Source organism: Oncorhynchus mykiss, chromosome 25 (genome assembly GCF_057628025.1).
Source record: "Oncorhynchus mykiss isolate SJ-2025 chromosome 25, ASM5762802v1, whole genome shotgun sequence".
NCBI classification, from domain to species: domain Eukaryota; kingdom Metazoa; phylum Chordata; class Actinopteri; order Salmoniformes; family Salmonidae; genus Oncorhynchus; species Oncorhynchus mykiss.
In genome coordinates, this window is record NC_143046.1 from 43,304,195 (window position 1) to 43,328,915 (window position 24,721).

Sequence of the window (24,721 nt, forward strand, 5' to 3'; positions counted from 1 at the left end):
TTAACCAGACAAAACAAAGAGGTGACTGAAGAGTGACCTCGTGTACCAGCCAAAGCAACGGCACTAAAACATGTATCCACTGTACCATAACAAGACTTAAAAGTGATAGCCATAAAATAAACAGTTTGTTCTGAAGACAAAACAAGTGGTAGTGATTGACAGCTGCCTTCTGTGTCTTGCATCATCTACAGTGCCTTGCGAAAGTATTCGGCCCCCTTGAACTTTGCGACCTTTTGCCACATTTCAGGCTTCAAACATAAAGATATAAAACTGTATTTTTTTGTGAAGAATCAACAACAAGTGGGACACAATCATGAAGTGGAACGACATTTATTGGATATTTCAAACTTTTTTAACAAATCAAAAACTGAAAAATTGGGCGTGCAAAATTATTCAGCCCCTTTACTTTCAGTGCAGCAAACTCTCTCCAGAAGTTCAGTGAGGATCTCTGAATGATCCAATGTTGACCTAAATGACTAATGAGGATAATACAATCCACCTGTGTGTAATCAAGTCTCCGTATAAATGCACCTGCACTGTGATAGTCTCAGAGGTCCGTTAAAAGCGCAGAGAGCATCATGAAGAACAAGGAACACACCAGGCAGGTCCGAGATACTGTTGTGAAGAAGTTTAAAGCCGGATTTGGATACAAAAAGATTTCCCAAGCTTTAAACATCCCAAGGAGCACGGTGCAAGCGATAATATTGAAATGGAAGGAGTATCAGACCACTGCAAATCTACCAAGACCTGGCCGTCCCTCTAAACTTTCAGCTCATACAAGGAGAAGACTGATCAGAGATGCAGCCAAGAGGCCCATGATCACTCTGGATGAACTGCAGAGATCTACAGCTGAGGTGGGAGACTCTGTCCATAGGACAACAATCAGTCGTATATTGCACAAATCTGGCCTTTATGGAAGAGTGGCAGGAAGAAAGCCATTTCTTAAAGATATCCATAAAAAGTGTTGTTTAAAGTTTGCCACAAGCCACCTGGGAGACACACCAAACATGTGGAAGAAGGTGCTCTGGTCAGATGAAACCAAAATTGAACTTTTTGGCAACAATGCAAAATGTTATGTTTGGCGTAAATCAACACAGCTGAACACACCATCCCCACTGTCAAACATGGTGGTGGCAGCATCATGGTTTGGGCCTACTTTTCTTCAGCAGGGACAGGGAAGATGGTTAACCTGTTAGATCTCTAGGGGCGCTATTTCATTTTTGGATAAAAAACGTTCCCGTTTTAAGCGCGATATTTTTTCACGACTATGCATATTCTTGACAGTTTTGGAAAGAAAACACTCTGAAGTTTCAGAATCTGCAAAGATTTTGTCTGTAAGTGCCCCAGAACTCATTCTACAGGCGAAACCAAGATGATGCATCAACCAGGAAATTAGCAGAATTTCTGAAGCTCTGTTTTCCATTGTCTCCTTATATGGCTGTGATTGCACAAGGAATGAGCCTACACTTTCTGTCGTTCCCTCAAGGTCTTAGCAGCATTGTGACGTATTTGTAGGCATATCATTGGAAGATTGACCATAAGAGACTACATTTTCCAAGTGTCCGCCTGGTGTCCTGCGTGGAATTCGGTGCGCAATTGCCAGCTGCTTGTACTTTTCCATTTGATATAGGGGAGAGACCATGTGTCCAAGAACGATATATCAATGAAGAGATATGTGAAAAACACCTTGATGATTGATTCTAAACAACGTTTGCCATGTTTTCAGTCGATATTATGGAGTTAATTTGGAAAAAAGTTCGCGTTTTGAGGACTGAATTTTCGGTTTTTTTTGGTAGCCAAATGTGATGTATAAAACGGAGCTATTTCTAAAACACAAAGAATATTTTTGGAAAAACTGAGCATCTGCTATCTAACTGAGAGTATCCTCATTGAAAACATCAGAAGTTCTTCAAAGGTAAATTATTTTATTTGAAGGCTTTTATGTTTTTGTTGAAATGTTGCGTGCTGGATGCTAACGCTAATGCTAACGCTAAATGCTACACTAGCTAGCTACTTTTACACAAATTATTGTTTTCCTATGGTTGAGAAGCATATTTTGAAAATCTGAGATGACAGTGTTGTTTACAAAAGGCTAAGCTTGCGAGATGGCATATTTATTTCATTTCATTTGCGATTTTCATGAATAGTTAACGTTGCGTTATGGTAATGAGCTTGAGGCTGTAGTCACGATACCGGATCCGGGTTTGGGAGATCAGAGAGGTTAAAATTGATGGGAAGATGGATGGAGCCAAATACAGGGCCATTCTGGAAGAAAACCTGATGGAGTCTGCAAAAGACCTGAGACTGGGACGGAGATTTGTCTTCCAACAAGACAATGATCCAAAACATAAAGCAAAATCTACAATGGAATGGTTAAAAAATAAACATATCCAGGTGTTAGAATGGCCAAGTCAAAGTCCAGACCTGAATCCAATCGAGAATCTGTGGAAAGAACTGAAAACTGCTGTTCACAAATGCTCTCCATCCAACCTCACTGATCTCGAGCTGTTTTGCAAGGAGGAATGGGAAAAAATTTCAGTCTCTCGCTGTGCAAAACTGATAGAGACATACCCCAAGCGACTTACAGCTGTAATCGCAGCAAAAGGTGGCGCTACAAAGTATTAACTTAAGGGGGCTGAATCATTTTGCACGCCCAATTTTTCAGTTTTTGATTTGATAAAAAAGTTTGAAATATCCAATAAATGTCGTTCCACTTCATGATTGTGTCCCACTTGTTGTTGATTCTTTACAAAAAAATACAGTTTTATATCTTTATGTTTGAAGCCTGAAATGTGGCAAAAGGTCGCAAAGTTCAAGGGGGCCGAATACTTTCGCAAGGCACTGTAGGTAAGATCCAAGAGATGAGGAATGGCGATGAGAGGGGGAGAAGAACCGAGGCAAGAAAGGGTGAGAAGAGATTGTTTACCTGGTTAAACAGGTAAGAGATAGGTGAGGGAGATTGCACTATACATCCTCAAATTCTTCTCTAATGAATCCGACCATGCCTGCTTTAGACCTGTAAGCCTGGTAAGGCCCGACACAATACACTCATTCCCAGCAGCCCTTTTCCGGTGCAGTGGCACAGACGGACAAAAGGATATTCCATCTCAGCACGGATGTCATCAAGGCGATGGGAGAGCTCAATGGAGTCCTCCTCCTTGTTCTCGTTGAACACCTTCAGTTGGATGTCCAGCTCCTCGGTCTCTTTCATCTCCTGTAATTCAGAGACATGAATAGACTGTGGTATTAGACAGAAAAGGACTCAATACCTCATTATCGATTGGTCCAACGGAACGGAAAATATTGGCCTGTGTTGTATTGTAATGTGATTTAATGAGATAGACAACAGAGCATTGGACGCATATACTGTACCGTGCAGATTAATTCATTTATATACAGTGTTATCAGTACTACATAAACCTACACAACTCAACTAAATTGTACTACCCTATAATGGTTCTAGGGATGTGAACGTTTAAACATTCAAATTATTTAAACAAAATGGGGATCCTTAACGTTTTTTACGTAGCAGAAAGTAAACAGCATAGAGGGTATATTTCCGCAACAGCACAAGGCTCAACTTCTCCGCTGTTTTGGTGCCCTTACTACCATGCTGTGACAGCATGAAGAGAACCCGTGCACATGCGCAGAAACTGTGTGTGGCTGTGTAAGAGTGAAGTGTTGCATCTCGCTCATCTCATTATCCTAGCGTATTCATATCGTTGATGATATGTCACAGCATGCCATTGCAAGATTTGTATTTCCCGATAGATATGCCGAGTGCACGGTTCTGCCTATACTGTGCCCCTCACTTATCTTTCTGTCCCTCACTAGCTTGCTATTAAAGATGCAAGTGTTTTCGGAAGTATTGCAGTTTAAACATTTGTCATATCCCTAACTAGTCCCATTAACGGAGACCATTGTTGATGGCGCACAATTGAGAGCGTCGATCGCCTCTGAAAAGTTAACGGCGAACAATTGGCACAGCGTCGTCCGGGTTAGGGGTTGGCCAGGGTAGGCCGTCATTGTAAATAATAATTTGTTTTTAACTGACTTTCCTAGTTAAATAAAGGTTAAATAAAATAAAAATGTATGAAATAAAATACTCATCACCCCCCTTCCCTGCCAGCCTGGTATCCCCGAATCACCCAGCTCTCTACACCTGCCCATTCCACAAGGGGCTTTAACGGTGCACTTTACAACTTTCCTATGAATCATCAGAGTTGGAGTTTACCGATGACACCATGCCAAATGTAACCCAATTTCTGCATCTATCAATCACCTCGCTGCTCTTCGGCCATGCCACCTGTCTTCGGAAACGACAGTTCAGAGAGGGAAGCAGCACGCAATGCCACAGAAATAAGGGGACTCGAGGACTGTGGGCCAATAGCAATACCCCAGTACTTCATCATGGGTCTGGTTCATTTTTATTTTCCTCTTGGTCACTTGACTATTTATTGGCTCCACAACACAACAATTAGTGGGCCCTGCGTCAGTTTAAATGCTTGCATTAAAGCTTCAAATGCGGCATTAATGAATTATTGTAAAGGAAACTCCATCATATCGGGGGGCAGAGAGGAAGATAATTGAACTAATGACAGCAATAATCAAGCGGAGCAGTCAGGATGACTTATTAACAAGTGGCAAATTCCCCTCTGCAAATTAGGTCATGAGTGATGAGTGGATGCTTATTTGTCTTAACCGAGTGCAAGGATCTGACTGCTGATTGATGATGCCCAGAGCGAGCTGTGATCAGTGAGGTGGTACCACGTGGTGAGGTGAGCTAGAACGCTTCAATATAATAATGGGAGCAATATACATGCAGTATACAAATGCATAAAGGGATGTGCATTTGCTAATTCCTGTAATGGCCCAGAAAAATGTGGGGTGTCAAACATAAGACATGCAAGGGAGTCCAATCCAGACCACAGGAGGTTAGAGTAAAAAATGTATTTTTTGGGGGGGGCGGGGGGAAGGGGGGAACAAATTCAATATACTTTAAGTTGACTAAAACCAAATCGAAACAGTGTATATATGATAATGCACCTACATTCATACAGTTTCTTCACTATGCCTAGCTCACTATTTTTTGCAAATTGTGACGACAAGGAAATCTAACCAATTTTTAGGGTGGCTCACCGGTAGGATCTTTTTGAGGCCACAGCGGAGGAACTCATTGCGCAGATGTATCCTGAAGTCCAGATCGTCCGGAGAGGTGACCAGGGCGTTGATCAGCTGCATGCAGGCCACCTGTTGTTCAGCACACAAATGCCGGAGAGACCGTTAGAGAGAACACATTTATGGCATTCCTTCCACTGAACGTTAAATGATATGGTGATTTATCATGCTTGACCTCTGTGTACGGTATCAATCTATTTTATGATGTAGCAGGCACTGTTGAGTTACAAGAGCTATGTGTGAAAAAACATATGTTTACACATTTTCCCAGAGATTAAAGGAAAGAGGAGAGCAAAGCGATGAGAGGGAAGAGGAGAGATAGGCCATAGTCTGAGTATGGTGCAAAAAGGAAGTAGAGGGTAAGAGGAAGTCGAAAAGAGAAGAAATCCGGGGAGTCCGCTGACCAGATATGCATTTGTAATTGATTTATTGGATTAGGGAAGAGACGAGGGATGGAGCGATGGGAGAAAGAGGGCAAAGGGAAAACGCTGATGGGCCTTAACGGACTATAAGGCGGCTCTGGGGAGCAGCGCTGGGAGAAGACAGAGTGCTCGTCCAACAGGCGAATTTATCAGGAGCTGAAGGAAGGATCTCCGTGAACGACATGTGAAAAGTAGTCTTTAGAAAACCTCTATCGGCACGTTTGTGTTGGCCCGCATTTTTTTTTATTAACGGTCCATTGTGAATGCTGTCCCTGGGCTGTTTTTCACACCGATTCCTCCTGTAAGTGTTTTCCTGGAGAGACTCATACAGACACACACATGCGCACATGTACACACACGCATGCACGCGCACACACACAGACACCCACATACTCTAGCCCAATTAATGCCCTCGGAGAACATGGCTAGTGGGAATTCAGCTGGCGATGGGGAATAAGAGCCATCTGGAATGAACAGCATTGGTTTGTTTTTGGTGTGTTTTTCCCCCTTCTATAGCCGGGGGGACAGAGGGATCTAACAGGTTTCTATTAATCCAGTGGAGTGAGGGCACACAGTGTTATGGTTTATGGGAATGTGTCGGTGCTAATGGAGACTCTTTATTCAGACATATGCGCCAGGCCTGCCGCGCCCCGGGAAAGCAGTGTGCTTAAAGGGATACTTTGGGATACTAATTTTGGCAATGAGGCTCTTTGTCTATTTCCCCAGAGTCCCCAGAGTCCGACTAACTCGTAGATACCATTTTTATGTCTCTGTGTCATTTTGCGAGTCAATGCTAACTAGCATTAGTGCATTGACTGGATATGGGTATACTATATTTAGCATTGGCTCACACAACTACCTACAACTTCCTTCATACTGGACACAGAGAAATATCGTATCCACAAGTTAATCTGACTCCGGGGAAGTAGATAAAGAGCCTAATTGCCAAAACCCCAAAGTATCCCTTTAAGGAGAACTCCAAGGCTGTTCTGTGCTGCTGGTGGTGTGGAAGGGGATGTGACAGTGGCTTTGAGAGCATGCCAATGGAGCCAAGCAGCAACATAGCAGACCTCTAAATGATCCAATAGGGTCTCCAGAGCCGTGGACCAAGAACTGGGCATCCAAGCCTGAAGTCTACACACCAGGGACGCTAGACTAGAAACCTTGCTGAAACTATCTCCACTCTCATCACTTTACTTCCATCTTTAGCCTTTCAAAAGCAAGAGAGATATTTTGAGAGTTATTTTGTCTGGATGAGTAGCTAGGTCCATACTTCTCTTCCTCTACATGTAGATTTGTCCTCCTATCATATGAAGCAGACAAACCCCGACAATGTTTGTTGTGTGAAATTGGTTCAGGGAGGGTTATTGTGGTGCTTGTTTCCGGGGTTGGTGACAACGCGAGGGGGGAGCTCAGGCATCATGTGAACCTGAGCTTACAGTAGGAGATTTCTGTCAGTGTAATTAAAAGTGGGACTGCTGGGATGGTTTAAAGTTGGGATGCAGGCTGGCTTTCTCTCTACAGTGGAGTGAGAAAAGCCTGAACCATCAGCAAAACCCATTTTAATCACATTAACAAAGTCAGGATCCACAGCACCATCTGAAGGTTTTTAAAAAGTATTCTAATTTCTTTTAACCTTCTGCATCAGCAAGGTAGTTTAATTTACTTCACAATTAGCGGTGGCTCTTTTCATTCGCGACAGTTTTAGGATTGAGGAAAACAATCATTCCCTACTCCCCCCCCCCATTGATTCCCTACTCCCCCCACCCACCCACCCCCCATTCCTTCCTTCCCATAGATCCACCACTCTGCACATTACAAATTATTTCACTAATTATTAAATACACGGTTTGCAGTTATTTGTTCCAGAGTGCCAGAGAAAGAAAAGTAAAATACAGAAGAAAAGACAGGTGCATTACTGTATGGCAGCCCTTTTCCTCTGGGTCCTCAGAGACCCACCTCGACAACACTGAGAAAAAGCTGAAAAATATTTATTACGAGGATGAGAAAAAAAAAAATCTCAGAAAGTCAACATCTCTCTTCTGGTCTCATGTTATTTTTAGGAGTCCTTTTCAGAACTTCTCTAGTGAAGCAGATTATGATTATTAGGGCAGGAGAGAGAACCTTCAACGCATTTTAATAGCCCACGGTCGACTCCGTGTCAAAAACCGGCTCCAAGCCGAGAGGCCATTTTTGACTGACTAGAGCCGAGTTCTGTCCATTGCACATGACATGGCATACTTGGGTGATTTATTGTATTATGTGCATATATGTGACTTTTAAAAAGGTGTTTCTTTCCACAACTTGCCTCAAAGGTCAACAAGTTAAGATCATGGATAAAACTTGGAAGAGTTGCTCAACTAGTTTGTGAATTAATATCTATGAATGCAGAATAATGTTGTATGACTCGAATCCAAGCAGACTAGCATTAAAATAATACAGGCATTACAACAAGTGATACTCTGTAAGTGGCAGGTTGAAAGAGTGTTGTGAATTGAATGAGATGGGTTCTAAGGGAAAGATGTGGAGAAAGGGGTGCATGAATCAATGTGTGCATGTGTGTGTGTGTGTGTGTGTGTGTGTGTGTGTGTGTGTTTATGTTATATGAGTGTGTCTATATCCAACAGGCTTTGTATGTACTGACCTGGAGCTGTTGGGCTTCGTGATTCTCCAGTCCCTCCACTATCGGCGCAAATCTCTCCTTGTTATTCCTCTCTGCTGCAATTGTCATGGCAGCCAGAATCTTATCCAGGCTGAGAGAAAGCAAATACACAAAAAAGTCAACAAGCGCCTTTATCACCCCACCGACAGGACATTTAAGATAAGATCATTTTCACCTCAACCCCATATATCATCTCGTCTCTTCCCATGTCATTGTCAGGGGCATTCTGTGGGGACCCAAGACAAATTTTTGTATTTGTTGGCAACACTGTGCATTGTATGTAACCAATTTAGCCGCCACAGTTCATTGCTCTGGTGATGCTCATACATAGCCTGTGTAGCTGATATCATCCACAGTAAAAATCTATTCATAATAAAATGTAGTTGACGATGCAAGAGCAGGAGCAATTTATTACAGGGAAAAGAGTACAGAAGTAACGTATACAAACACCTATTGTTGTTAAAGCAAATTAGACCGTTTACAAGCGCTCACGGCACCTTTGCTGAATAATGATTAGGTCAATTTCAGACGAAGGCATCACACTAAAGAAATATGTTGCTGTGCGCCTGCACACAAACGGGGGCTGCAACACAAGTAGGTGAAGTCAGTTTAAATAGCCACTTCAGTAAACGGCAAACAAAAGTTATTTAGCTGGCGTCACTTTATCATACCATCAGATCAGACATGGGGGCCTCTCTCATCGGGGTTGTAAATGCTAGGTTCGCTGTTGTGCCTTTATCTCCTATACACAGGAGAAGCACAACAAAGAGTAGGCGAGAGAGAGAGAGAGAGAGAGCTGCGTGGAAGCTTTTTTTTTTTTTTTTTCTCAGCTCATTCTTTTTCTTCTTCTGTTTCTCGCCTCTTTGCCATCCAGGATGCGCTGAAGCGTTCGTGGGTCCCCAGGGAGGAATGATGTCTCATGACCCAGCCATGCCTGTGATCTTCCCCATTGCTCAAAAATAGTCTTGCAGAGGAGCAAGGAGAGGGAAGATGTGGGGAGAACCTACACTCGGTCTACCCACCGAGTACCACCCATCCCATTGATGGCATGGGAGGAGGATGGAGGTCTGTTGACAAAAACGAGTCATTTATAGGTTATATTAGACTGATGTGTGTTATGTGAGTTTGCCTCCATCCAAATCGTTGCACTGGGAAGGGGAAACTCTGCCAGGGATAAAATATTAATCATAATTTGATATTTTACTGGAAATCCTAGGAAAAAAATGTGTGACCTATAACCATGATGTGAAGTATATGTGTGGAATAAATGTAACATATACAGTACCAGTCAAAAGTGTGGACACGCCTACTCATTCAAGTTTTTTTTCTTTCTTTTCACTATTTTCTACTTTGTAGAATAATAGTGAAGACATCAAAACTATGAAATAACACATATGGAATTACGTAGTAACAAAAAAGTGTTAAACAAATCAAAACATCTGTTATATTTTAGATTCTTCAAAGTAGCCTCCCTTTTCCTTGATAACAGCATTGCACACTCTTGGCATTCTTTCAACCAGCTTCACCTGGAATGCTTTTCCAACAGTCTTGAAAGAGTTCCAACATGTGCTGAGCACTCGTTGGCTGCTTTTCCTTCACTCTGCGGTCCAAGTCATCCCAAACCATTTCAATTGGGTTGAGGTCAGATGATTGTGGAGGCCAGGTTATTTGATGCAACACTCGATTACTCTCCTTCTTGGTCAAATAGCCCTTACACAATAGCCCCCCTGTTGAAAAACAAATGACAGTCCCACTAAGCGCAAACCAGATGGGATGGTGTAACGCTGGAGAATGCTGTGATAGCCGTGCTGGTTAAGTGTGCCTTGAATTCTAAATAAATCACAGACAGTGTCACCAGCAAAGCACACCCACACAATCACACCTCCTCCTCCATGCTCCACGCAGAGACCATCCGTTCACCTACTCTGCATCTCACAAAGACACGGTGGTTGGAACCAAAAATCTCAAAATGTGGACTCACCAGGGCAAAGGACAGAATTCCACTGGTCTAATGTACATTGCTCCTGTTTCTTGGCCCAAGCAAGTCTCTTCTTCTTATTGGTGTCCTTTAGTAGTGGTTTCTTTTAAGCAATTCAACCATGAAGGCCTGATTCACACAGTCTCCTCTGAACAGTTGATGTTGAGATGTGTCTGTTACTTGAACTCTGTGAAGCATTTATTTGGGCTGCAATTCCTGAGACTTTTAACTCTAATGAACTTATCCTCTGCAGCAGAGGTAACTTTGGGTCTTCCTTTCCTGTGGTGGTCCTCATGAGAGCCAGTTTCATTATAACACTTGATGGTTTTTGTGACTGGACTTGAAGAAACTTCCAAAGTTCTTGAAATGTTCCAGATTGACTGACCTTCATATCTTAAAGTAATGATGGACTGTCGGTTCTCATTGCTTATTTGAGCTGTTCTTGCCATAATATGGACTTGGTCTTTTACTAAATAGGGCTATCTTCTGTATATCATCACAACATCGTCGTCACAACATAACTGATTGGCTCAAACGCATTAAGAAGGAATTAAATGAACTTTTAACAAGGCACACCTCTCAACTGAAATGCATTCCCGGTGACTACCTCATGAAGCTGGTTGAGATAATACCAAGAGTGTGCAAAGCTGTCATCAAGGCAAAGGGTGGCTACTTTGAAGAATCTCAAATATAATAAAATACATGTTGGTTACTACATGATTCCATATGTGTTATTTCATAGTTTTGATGTCTTCACAATTATTCTACAACGTAGAAATAGTAAAAATAAAGAAAAACCCTTGAATGAGTAGGTGTGTCCAAACTTTTGACTGGTACTGTAGAAAAATGGAGCAGCCTTTTTCTATGTGATAGGGGTGATAAAGCTGCAGACATGTACAGACATAGTGGTTTTAATGCCTGTTCAAACTGTAACTTGAAAAAAGCGCTACATCTGCTTAAATCCTCGCGTTCGCCCTTTGATTCCGTCACTTAGTTTGTGGTGTTGACAATGAGCCAACGTCACAGCGTAGCTCTCTAGCAGACGAGGTTGTCGGAAAGTGAGGCCTCAGCTCTATTTTCTGTCAATCAGCTGTGCATGCTTAAACATGGCTGTGATCATTGGAAGGATTGAGACAGTCGTCTTCAACACACACACATCTTTACATTCCTACATTGAACATAGCAGGGGCCAAAACCATGGTCCCGCAGACGCATTCAGAGGAGCTGATGTGCGAAAAACAGTTTTAACTGGGTTCTCGTATTCGTCAGTTTGTTTATTTTCCTCTGCTGCATGCAGACCTACTTTGAAGTGCCATTGTTATTCTAGTCCAGCTCTGTGGCAGACACAATAAAAAAGAGCTCTGCTGGATTCAATTTATAATCTGTCAGCGAAGCTGTGTGTTCATGGCCAACAACACTGAGCACTTAAATACATTACACAGCCCAAACTGCTAAATCAGAACATGTTAACTGGCAGTGCACCGATACAGCTCAAAGCCCTTGCTGCAAATGCAATGAGTGCACAGAATGTATTGTGCTGGGGCCAATGACAGATTGTCTACAACACAGGAGGTTGGTGACACCATAATTGGGGAGGATGGGCTCATAGTAATGGCTGGAACGGAATAAATGGATCCATGTGTTTGATACCATTTAATTCACTCCATTCCAGCCATCATTATGAGCCGTCCTCCCCTCAGCAGCCTCCTGTGGCTTACAAATATATTTCCTTAATCTCGTAATGTACATGACGGTATTACGTTGCTAGAGGGAGAAGTGGGGAGGAAGACAATGCATGGGCACAGAGAGTGACATTGAGGATTTAATAATGGTGGATGAGTGTTGCTAATGTAGTATGGTTGCAGTGAACTTACATGTTTTCCTCTCCAATGATACAGATAGCTGAGAGGATCTTGACGATCTCAGTCATCATACTGGTCTGTTTGGGGTCAATGGCCCTGGCCAGGAGCAGCAAGCTCCGCTCATCTTCCAGAATCCTTTGTAGTCCATACTGTAGACATGTAAGAGGAAGAAAAGAAAAAGTGTCCATAGGGTATAAATTAATGAGAGCATTTGCATTCATAGAGATCGCTCACTTACAGTTAAAAAAAAAAAAAAAGAACTACTAACTTTACAAAGAACCTCTAATATAAGTAATAGTTAGCCCTAATTCTCTTTTAAAGAGGGACATAGAGGCCAAGGGAAAATTGAGATTATGATGAATTAAGCCAATTCAGGACAGGGCTGTGGGGACAAATACTTATAGTCCTCTACTATCTTTAAATCTATCTCAGATTCAAGCAATGGGCATACTTGACCACGTATGGGGATTTTATAAAGGGTAACAATATCAATAGCTCATCCATCCTTGAACAATGTGCTACTTTTGAGAGATGAGACAGTGCTGCTTCCCAAAAAAGAATAATTAAATACTTGGTGACAATGGGCTCAACATGGGAAATTAGCTACGCTTTACTTGCCCGTAATAGCACTTGTCACAGTCCAGCCATTCTAGATAGGAAAAACAGCCAACCTGGTCTCATCATACAGGATTTTGAGATGACTACATACGGGGTATAAAGTGATATCACTTCTTATTGATTTCCTTTCTACCGCTCTTGCTCCTTTTCAATGTGAATAAGACTTTATTCCAGGATTGCCATTGAAATTGAGGCATTGAAGCTGTAGAAATTCAGTCTATGTTTGGAGCACTTTAAGGTGAATACAGAACCACCTCTGCACTGTACTGTCCTTCTCTTCCCACCTCGGATTACTTTGAGTCGATGTAAAAAGCAGAATAAATGATTACATTGATTGTTCAAGTGGTTGAGGGCCAACTTTGGGTGCCAATTGAGTCCTGCTATATAGCTATCTAAAAACACTCAGGAATCAAGAAAAACTGGAGTAAGTAAAACTTTTGTAATGAAAGCCTAGGACCAACCCAACAAATACAAACCTTATTGTTCATGAAGGCCTTGAGACATTGGATCAGCTTGTGCTGGTTTCTTTTGTCAATACTTTCTTGCCTGAAAAAGAGTTGAGAAAAGACAGGAATGATAGATTTAGACAGTATGTAGAGCATATTGAGAAGAAAAATAGTTGAAATGTAAGAAGCTTACTGTTTCTTATCCAGCAACTTATCCAATGCATCCAAGAGGAGGCCCAGTCCTTCATGGCCAAAGTTGTTCACCCAGCTAGGAATAATTTTAATAAAAAAACAGACAGTCAGAAAACTAAGTCAGACAACGTACATACTGTAGTTTGGAGCCAGACTAACAGCTGTTGAATCATACATAAAAAGTAATTGGTGGTATTGGTTTCATTGTCATTGAGGAGAATGATCATCTCCACAAAAATTGTCTCTATTTTTCCTGGTTATTTCTGTGGAGAATCTATTGATGAGAGATAGAATCGCCAATCAACACAGTCCCCTTTTTTTATAACACTAAATGCTAGAATGTGTATCACATAATCATTTACAGGCAAATGAACAATCATCCATCATATGTCCTGCTCCTGTGGTCTAGCAGTGTGATTCTAGGCCCCCAGCAGCATGCTGTAGTGCCACCAAAAGATTAAGCAATGCAAGAAAGATAACACTGTAATCGATAATGGATCGCGGGAGATAATTGGCAATAAACCACAAGCGTATCTGGAGACAGCAAATGATCCAGTGCAGATGAGACTGTTTGTCAGCGATGGGATATGTGGAGGAGAGTGAGTGAGGCAGGGGCTGACCCCCCGATCACACCTAGATTATGTCATTAGCATCACTTTCTCTTGCCGCGCGATTGTCAATAACACAAAACGCATTGAGCAATTTGTAGCATTAAAGGGACGTAATTCAATGATTTATTTTGCCTTCTTGACAATGATTCAACGCAATAAGAACATGCATATTAAAATCATTTGTATTGACTCGGCAGTCAGAGAAGACCCTCGATTAGGAACGATGCTTACTGGCCCGAGGCTGTTTCTCCGAGGTGAAGTGAGGTATTTCTTTGATCTGCAGCAAAATTAATGGAGAATTATTAAGACTACTGAAGCCCTCCGAACCCATTCCTCAAAATGCATTACCGGGCCAAGCCCAACTCAATTTGCAACTTACTACCATTACGCTGTACAGTACAGCATAATGATCTTCTTTGTTATAAAACCACTCAGCTTAATGTCCAAAATGTATAACTCTGCTTACTGAGGAGAGCCTCGCGGTTCAATGTTTGCCACTTCCCTTCAAGTGATCTGCTTTGCGGCAGGCAGCTTATTGCATGCAAACACAGTTAGCTAAACCCGATAGCAAAAAAATGTGTTCTCGGGGAAACAATCGAGCCCCGCTCAATGTAATGCACAAACATGTGCTGTTTATGACAGCCCGACATCAATACAGAGGTGGTAGGAGCAAATGACTTTACGTGAGACATCAAAAAAGAGGGGAAAGACGCGACATGGTTGATGGAGCGGTTACGCGAGCGCTAGGGGAAATTAAGCAAATATTTGTGGAGAGGTATTCTGATTATTACACAGTGCTCTGTGTAACCGGGCGGTCGTATACAATGTCTAGGAGTGTAAAACAAGCGGCCGCAAAAACTGCCATGACAACCAAATGAGATGCATCGGGTGATCACGTTCGTAGCTCAGGCAGATTACATTGAATCTAGCCTGACCTGATACACTGGACAGTGACAGTTGAAATAACCTGTGCCTCAACATATCCACTTCCTCAACAAGCTGGGAAGTAAACAAAGCAAAAACGTTGCTACTTCACAGAAAACACTGACAGCTGGTTAAGTGAAGATGCCTCCTTTCCCTAGCATGTTGTCACAAGCTTTTATTGTTTTGAGACAACCATCTCTTCACTGCAGGGAAATCAAGCAGCTTTCGTTTGGAGGTGACTAAAGTGGATGAATAGTGGAGCTAGGATTTAAAGTGTGGGTCCAGGGTGGGTAGTCTCATCCTGTCTGTATGTCTGTGTCGTCTCTCTATGTTGTCCATCGGTCTGTCTGGCTGTCCATCGGTCTGTCCGTCTGTCAAAGCTGCAACAGCACAATAGGCAAATAGGATCCTATTCCCTTTCAGCTTCCTCCTTTAATCAATTTGTGGCATGAATTCAAGGATCTCATTAACTTGGGGTGGAACTTGTTCATGAAATATTGATGGATATAATCTTGCAGTTAAGTGTCAACAAATTGTGTTACTTTCCACAATCATGTACAGTACATTCCCCTGCCAAAATGAAAAAGTAGCCATTTTTTATGTATACTATTTATGCTGGTAAAGACACAATTATGCTGTTTTTATGTTAGATGCCACAAATCCCAGAACTATATGAGATGATTTCAGTCTGGACCCAGAGCACGGATGCAAACGTAAACAATGTGTTGATAATGCTTATTTGCGCACTGCATAGAGATATATAAGGAATTTCCTGTCTGTTCAGATAGGAAACGGAATGTAGAAGATTTGTTGCTATGTCAGCTTCATATTCTGTGTTAATCTTCCCTGCCAACAAGAATAGTTATTGGGAGGCAATAATAACTAATACTTCATCTGTCTTTTAAGTTCCCAAATGGAAACATTTATACATCTGACCTTTGCTGCCACCGTGTATGTAGCTCACGAACAAGGCAATGCAATTCCCTATAATGAAATAATAAGCTGCCGTGGTGTGTCACTATCAAGTATGCCATATGTGGTGTTGAATGGATTTACTGAGTGGTGTTAATCATATTGCTACAGACAGATTTGGCATGGGAAATGTAATTGATGCTGGAGAGAATGCTTTGCTTTTGTGCAACAGCCAATGCAACCGACTCGACTGGAATTGTTCATTGCTGACTGTGGAATCTGACACGCATTCAGTCTGACTGATCAGTTGGCCTGTGTTGTGATGCCTTTCAGGAACATTGATTTCAGCCAGTAGCCCAACATTGTTCAGTCTTGTTGTGTTATTTAATTGGGACTGGCATCGGGGAGTATTGTGTCATTGAGAGCAATATATATTTCATATTGTATTATGGGCTGAGCCATACCTCTGTCCCACTCTGCCACTCCTGACCCATTCAGCACTGCTGCATTCCACTTGAGGCCTTGAGCTCTTAGCAACAAATTGCTCTTGACATTATAACCTGAAACCGAGCACAGGGAGACTTCCAGCCTTATGATTCTGCATTCTGAAGGCTACAGCCATTTCCCACCAATCGACGCAATGGCTTACTGAAAGAATCAGAATAGCACGCCCAATGGGAATGATGTCAAATGCCCACACATATAAATCTGAAAGGTACATACATATACCTTTCAGATGTTCTAAAATGTTGCAGAATTTTGACACTGAATGTTATTAGATCTTCAGCCAAAACCTACTATTAGATAAAGGGAACCTGAGTGAACAAATAATATAACATGTTGATAAATTCATTAAGTTGTAAAAAAAAGTTATGCAACACCCAATGACTGTGTGAAAAGGTAGGGCCCCTTTACACTCAAAAACTGGATGCTGTAATGTCGGCAACCAAACGCTTCCTGTAGTTGTTGATCTAGAAAAGTTCCACTTATGACTAATTTGTCCAAAGAACATTCTTCCAGGAGTCTTGACGATCTTCCAGGTACGTTTTGGCAAACTTTAGACGACATGGATCTCGTTATGTCTAGTGAAAACTGAAAACTAAACCCTTCATTCCACAGTAAGAACCTCATACCCTAAATCCGTAAACACAGGCACCCTCATAGATATCATCCTGACCAACCTGCCCTCTAAATACACCTTGGCTGTCTTCAACCAGGATCTCAGCCATCACTGCTTCATTGCCTGCATCGGCAGTCAAACGACCACCCCTAGTCACTGTCAAACGCTCCCTAAAACACTTCAGCGAGCAGGCCTTTCTAATCGACCTGGCCCGGGTATCCTTGAAGGATATTGTCCTCATCCCGTCAGTAGAGGATGCCTGGTTATTCTTTAAAAGTGCTTTCCTCACCATCTTAAATAAGCATGCCCCATTCAAAAAACTAACTAAGAACAGATATAGCCCATGGTTCATTCCAGACTTTGCTGCCCTTGACCAACACAAAAACATCCTGTGGCGTACTGCATTAGCATCAAATAGCCCCCGTGATATACACAGGCAGTTAGGAAAGCAAAGGCTAGCTTTTTCAAACAGAAATTTGCATCCTGTAGCACAAATTCCAAAAAGTTCTGGGACACTGTAAAGTCCATGGAGAATAAGAGCACCTCCTCTCAGCAGCCCACTGCACTGAGGCTAGGAAACACTGTCACCACCGATAAATCTACGATAATCGAGAATTTCAATAAGCATTTTTCTACGGCTGGCCATGCTTTCCACCTGGCTACTCCTACCCCGATCAACAGCTCTGCACCCCCCACAGCAACTTGCCCAGGCCTCCCCCATTTCTCCTTCACCCAAATCCAGGTAGCTGATGTTATGAAATGGCTGCAAAATCTGGACCCCACAAATCAGCCTGGCTAGACAATCTGGACCCTCTCTTTCTAAAATGATCCGCCGCAATTTTTAGCAAATGCTATGTTCAACCTCTCTTTCGTATCGTCTGAGATCCCAAAGATTGGAAAGCTGCCGCGGTCATGCCCCTCTTCATAGGGGGAGACACTCTAGACCCAAACTGTTACAGACCTATATCTATCCTACCTTGCCTTTCTAAAGTCTTCAAACTCCAAGTTAACAAACAGATCACCGACCATTTCGAATCCCTCATTACCTTCTCCGCTATGCAATCTGGTTTCCGAGATGTTCATGGGTGCACCTCAGCCACGCTCAAGGTCCTAAACGAAATCATAACCGCCACCGATAAACAACAATACTGTGCAGCCGTCTTCATCGACCTGGCCAATGCTTTCGACTCAATCACGGCATTCTTATCGGCAGACTCAAAAGCCCTGGTTTCTCAAATGACTGCCTCACCTGGTTCACCAACTACTTCTCTGATAGAGTTCAGTGTGTCAAATCGGAGGGCCTGTTGTCTGGACAGCTGGCACACTATGGGGGTGCCACAGGGTTCAATTCTCGGGCAGACTATTTTCTCTGTATACATCAATGATGTTGCTCTTGCTGCTGGTGATTCTCTGATCTACCGCTATGCAGACAACACCGTTCTGTATACATCTGGCCCTTCTTTGGACACTGTGTAAACAAACCTCCGTAAACAAACTACTTCCGTTGCCTCCAACTGCTCTTAAATGCAAATAAAACTAAATACATGCTCTTCAACCGATCGCTGCCCGCACCCGCCCGCCCGTCTAGCATCACTACTCTGGACGGTTCTGACTTAGAATATGTGGACAACTACAAATATCTAGGTGTCTGGTTAGACTGCAAACTCTCCTTCCAGACTCACATTAAGCATCTACAATCCAAAATAAAATATAGAATCGGCTTCCTATTTCGCAACTAAGTCTCCTTCACTCATGCTGCCAAACTTACCATCGTAAGACAGACTATCTTACAGATCCTTCACTTTGGCGATGTCATTTACAAAATAGCCTCCAACACTCAGCAAATTGGATGTAGTCTATCACAGTGCCGGCCGTTTTGTCACCAAAGCCCCATATACTACCCACATTGCAACCTGTATGCTCTTGTTAGCTGTCCCTCGCTTCATATTCGTCGCCAAACCCACTGGCTCCAGGTCCTCTATAAGTCTTTGCTAGGTAAAGCCCCGTCTTACCTCAGCACACTGGTCATCATAGCAGCACCCACCCGTAGTACGCACTCCAGCAGGTAAATTTCACTGGTCATCCCCAAAGCCAACTCCTCCTTTAGCCACCTTTCCTTCCAATTCTCTGCTGCCAATGACTGGAATGAATTGCAAAAACAATCACTGAAGTTGGAGTCTTACATCTCCCTCACTAACGTTAAGCATCAGCTGTCAGAGCAGCTTACCGATCATTGCACCAGTACACAGCCCGTATGTAAATAGCCTCATCCCCATATTGTTTTTTATTTAATTTTCCTTTGCATCCCAGTATCTCTACTTGCACATTCATCTTCTGCACATCTATCACTCCAGCGTTAATGCTAAACTGTAATTTTTTGCCACTATGGCCTATTTATTGCCTTACCTCCCTAGTCTTAATACATTTCCACACACTGTATATAGATTTATCCCATGTCTAACTCTGTGTTGTTTGTGTCGCACTCCTTTGCTTTATCTTGGCCAGGTCACAGTTGTAAATGAGAACTTGTTCTCAACTGCCCTACCTGGTTAAATGAAAGGTGAAATAAAAAAATAAAAAATATTGAAGGTCAAGCACGGAGGTGGTAGTGTGATGGTTTGGGGATGCTTTGCTGACTCAGGACCTGGACAACTTGCAATCATTGAAGGAACAATGCATTCTGCTCTGTATCAGAGAATTCTAAAGGAGAATGTCTGGCCATCTTTCTGTGAGCTGAAGCACACTTTGGTCATGTATCAAGACAAATGTAATGTTTTGAATGGCCAAGTTAAAGTCCAGACCTAAAACCAATTGAGATGTTGTGGCAGGACCTGAAAAGAGCAGTTCATACTCGAAAACCACCAAATGTAGTGGAGTTAAAGTAGTTCTGCAATGGCCAAAATTCCTCCACAGCAATGTGAGAGACTGATCAACAACTACAAGATGTGCTTGGTTGCAGTCATTGCAGCTAAAGGTGGCACACCCAGTTATTGAGTGTAAGGGAGCAATTACTTTTTTACACATGGGCATTGGGTGTTAACTTTTTGTATTAAATAAATGAAATAAGTATCAAAATATTGTGTTATTTGTTCACTCGGGTTCCCTTTATCTAATATGACTTTTTATGCTAAAATGGAGAAAATCCGAAAAGGGGTAAATACATTTTCACGGCATATGCTGTAAAGGGTATAAACTACAATGTAAATGAGTCATGGTGATAACAAGAAAATTCTGAATAGCAATGACTGCAGTTAGCACGCAACATCTCCATTTTGCTCTTTGGTCAGACAGAAGATGTTAAGTTCACATTCTCAAGAATGATACAATTTCAAATTTGTCCATATAAAACGTTCATCAGTATCCTCAAACAATTGCCTGTCTGAAAGGTTATGACCTTTGCAAAACCAAGAAAATAGTGTTGAGTAGCTAATTAATGAATAAAAAATACATACATCTTTGTGAATAAGACTTAATGAATGGCATAGCCTTTCCACACCCTGACCATGACCTCCTGGATATCTCTGCTGCCCTCTGGGCATCAGATGTAATACACAACACAAACCAGGAAGGAGAAAGGTCAAAATATGAAACACCTGGAAGAATGATTAATATAGAATGTTTTGTTCTCAATAGGCACTGATGGAAAGAAAGAAAGAAAGAAAGAAAGAAAGAAAGAAAGAAAGAAAGAAAGAAAGAAAGAAAGAAAAAAAGAAAGAAAGAAAGGGAACACAGAGATGGCATTGTGTTAGGAAAAAAGGGTATAATTGAGACGCAAACCCAATCATTTCACTTGGTTCTTTCTTCCTTCTTCCTAGAAGTGGACTGAAATGCTCAGATGTCCCGACCACACACAGCTCTCAAATGAAGTACACTTTTACTCCACTGCCTCCTCTGTCCTCTCTAGCAGATCCATTTTTGATGACGGGACATGAGTTTGTCCACCGACCATCCACTCAGATACGGTACCAGTTAAAAGTTTGGACACACGTAGTCATTGAAGGGTTTTTTCTTTATTTTTACTATTTTCTACTTTGTAGAATAATAGTGAAGACATCAAAACTATGAAATAACACATAAGGAATCGTGAAGCTAACAAAACATTTTTAAATAAATAAAAATGTATTTTAGATTTTAGATTCTTCAAAGTAGAATGGCATTCTCTCAGCCAGCTATTTTGAGGAATGCTTTTCCAACAGTCTTGAAGGAGTTCCCACATATGCTGAGCACTCGTTGGCTGCTTTTCCTTCACTCTGCAGTCCAACTCATCCCAAACCATCTCAATTGGGTTGAGGTCAGGTGATTGTGGAGGCCAGGTCATCAGAGGCAGCACTCCATCACTCTCCTTCTTGGTCAAATAGCCCTTACACAGCCTGGAGGTGTGTTTTGGGTCATTGTCCTGTTGAAAAACAAATGATAGTCCCACTAAGCGCAAACCAGATGGGATGGTGTATCGCTGCAGAATGCTGTGATAGTCATGCTGGTTAAGTGTGCCTTGAATTCTAAATAAATCACAGACCGTGTCACCAGCAAAGCACCCCCATACCATCACACCTCCTCCTCCATGCATCACGCTGGGAACCACACATGGTGAGATCATCCGTTCACCTACTTTGTGTCTCACAAAGACACGGTGGTTGGAAACAAAAATCTCAAAAGTTGGACTCATCAGACCAAAGGCCATATTTCCACGGTCTACTATCCATTGCTCCTGTTTCTTGGCCCAAGCAAGTCTCTTCTTCTTATTGGTGTCCTTTAGTAGTGGCTTCTTTGCAGCAATTCGACCATGAAGGCCTGATTCACGCAGTCTCTTCTGAACAGTTGATGTTGAACTCTGTGAATAATTGAACTGTAATGAACGTATCTTCTGCAGCAGAGGTAACTCTGGGTCTTCACTATTATTCTACAATACAGAAAATAGTACAAATACAGAAAAACCCTGGAATGAGTAGGTGTGTCCAAACTTTTTTCCAAACTTTTGACTGGTACTGTAGGTACGGGGGAGGGGGGGGGGGTGAGAGCAGAGAATATAAGTAATTATCTTTGCTTTGAACACAGTGACAATGGGAGCGCTCGTACCCTGTAGAAACCACTGTCGAAACCATGTAGAAAACACTGCAAACGCATGGCTAATTTCACACCGGGGAGAGTGGACAGCACCAGGCATCGGTGGAGTGGTCATGTGATTGACTACAAAGACACATTAACCTTCCTGGCTAGCAAGAGAGGGAGGCAACAGAGATATTGGATTTCAGAGAGGGTGAAAGCCCAGCGGCGTACTCCGAGGGACAATATTCCCGGTGTCAGCACCCTGCGAATATGATTGCCTGGCATCGGAAGTGCCCGACGCCTCTACTGGCATTTGAGTCTCAGCAGGATACCCCCCCCCCCCCCCATAAAAAAGATGGTGGTCACAAAATTTCTGCACATCAAAACCCACAACATAAATTAATGTTCCAGGGATGTGGAGTTAAGGGAAGGAGGGTGGTGGTGAAGGTGGGTGGTTGAGTGCAGACAAAGAAAGCGCTGAAGGCAGCAACATGTGTCAAGGGAAAGTGAAGAAGCAACATCATGATGAAATCAACTTAGTGACTGGGGACAGGGGGAAAGCTCTGCGCACTTCCCCAGACACTTCTAAATGACCCCCCGCAGAGCGCAAAACACTCCTGAAATGTGCAATTATCTCCTAAACAGCACAAGGCTCCTCCAGCGCAGATGATAGAGGGAAGTGGAGGGAAAAACTACTGTGCAGTTACTAAAGCATTCGTGATTGATCAGGCCCATTAATTGAAATGGGGCTTGTATATAGCTATACCTGTGTGGAAGATCTGAGGATGAATGCCACGGTTTGACGTGGTGAGCAGTATAGGACCTACACAACTCCAGATCCCTCACCCCCTAGTGGGTCGCTCTCTTTTTATCTTGACAGCCTGGAAAGGAATCATAGTGCCACCTCCCTCAACATAATGATAGAATATCTTTGCAAAGAGCTGCTATATATATATATTGTAATAAAGTGTTTAGTTGTATTCTTGCTTTATGGTTATTTCCCTTTCTTTTTTGCTCTTTGTGGATTCCACCACACAACAGGAGTTATTGAGGGAATCCTGAAAGTTAACTCAGTTAACTAATATTTATATCTAGATACTTTTCCACTGCACCTAATAGACAGAGTAGTTTCTGACAGCAGACCACTGTGAACTGTCATTCCACAGAGAACCACATGCCTGGGCAACATGACAACGTCCACAAAAATTATATATTTAAACTACTATAAATAGAAGCTCTGCATTGACAAAACAATAAACAAGGAAACTGAAGTTGTAGAAATTGCAATGGCCATGGGGTAGTGGATGTAGAGCAATAGCATGACAATTATCCCCCTGTACCTGTGCCGTAATACCATTTCTAACTAAATCAATATGGAATTCAAATCAGATACGTGCATTATGTATGCCTCGCTCCAGGGCTCCTGTAGATATGGCTACCGCTGAGGTGAACATATGGTGTCATAAAAATAAATGGGCATCTCTCTTAAAATGTGCTCAGTCACTGAGGACATTTGGATCTTTGGCTCCTTTACTGCCTCTGGGAAAAAAGGCTGCAATGAAGTCGGCGACGTGATAGTTTTAATCTAGCTAACCCACTCTTTTCTGAGTGTGTAGACATTATAGTGGAATGTACAAGAAATGTTAACGTGAAAGATTGCCTCTTAATTAAGCATGGTTCATTATCAATTGTAAAGTTTAAAGCAGGCCTGTCTGTCACAACTTTTTGTGTGCTCTACTGTTCATGATAATCTGGTAAAAAATGTTTTAAATCAGTTTAGCCAATTTATTGCTGGAAATTATTAGAATGGGAACAGAAAACAAATGGGGAGAGTCAAATAAATAAATTGTGTTAACTACAAAAACAACACATTGCAATATCAAAATCCATGCCTCTTGGGCCCATGCAAAGATTATTTTCTAATTTCCAAAACCTATTTCTCCTTAACAAGTGCCAGTGCAAAAAATGGGCTTGTCTGTAGCCTAGGGGGGTGCAGGACAGTTTATAATAACATTTGGAGTCTGGAGAGTCAAGTCCCACAGCATAGACGACCCTGGCTGAGTTCTTCAAACCCTTTTTCACTCCATCACCATGGTAAAACAATTTATTTCACGGACCGAGAGGTGAAGTTTTGATAACTTTATTTCTTACTTCCTGGAGTTTGATAGTTTGGTAAAAAATCAAACGGCAAGTTTCCATTACGTCCCAGAGCGGAGCTGGGAAGGGAAGGGCAGCTTGACCCAAAAAAGTCAGTGCTGTGACTATCTTGCCCTCTCTGTGCTTGTAGGAGAGCTTTTCAAAAACTCCATCATAGAACACCAAGAACACGGACATTCTAAAGCTAGCCGACATGAATATTATGGCTTTCTGTCTTGGTTACAACACATTTGGCCATAAGATTTAAGGCTTTGGGAACGTATTTCCTGACAAATATGCCACTGAAATATGAGAAAGCACAATATACTTTTGAACCCCTTTGAAGACATCGTGTTTTATAAAGCCATATATCAACTTTCTTGGACCGGCGTCGAACTTGATTTAGCTGTAGAAAACACATTCTCTCCCCTCGCTGTAATAAAGCATCTCTGGCAGACTGGGCTGGCACCTACGTGTCTTCCCAAACACTGCAGAAACATCTGTCAGCACAGTGTTGACTCTTTATTACATGAATACACTTCCCATAACCAGGCTTCAGCTCTCAGCTTGAGGAGACACTCTCTTTACATCCAAAAGACTAAGAGCTCTTCACT

General features: G+C 42.2%; 1 protein-coding gene across 26 annotated transcripts in view; it reads right to left on the minus strand.

Annotated features, from left to right (window-relative positions):
* The window catches only part of LOC110505192 (protein diaphanous homolog 2), a 650,263-nt gene that overhangs the window by 460,159 nt on the left and 165,383 nt on the right, over positions 1-24,721 (minus strand). For all 26 annotated transcript variants that reach the window (XM_090219966.1, XM_090219963.1, XM_021584240.3 and 23 more), the window contains 6 exons: positions 13,360-13,434; positions 13,197-13,266; positions 12,115-12,251; positions 8,245-8,353; positions 5,140-5,250; positions 3,102-3,214 (listed from right to left, as the gene is read on the minus strand). In XM_090219966.1, coding sequence (XP_090076092.1) covers positions 3,102-3,214; positions 5,140-5,250; positions 8,245-8,353; positions 12,115-12,251; positions 13,197-13,266; positions 13,360-13,434 — 615 coding nt within the window. The remainder of the gene's footprint in view (positions 1-3,101; positions 3,215-5,139; positions 5,251-8,244; positions 8,354-12,114; positions 12,252-13,196; positions 13,267-13,359; positions 13,435-24,721) is intronic.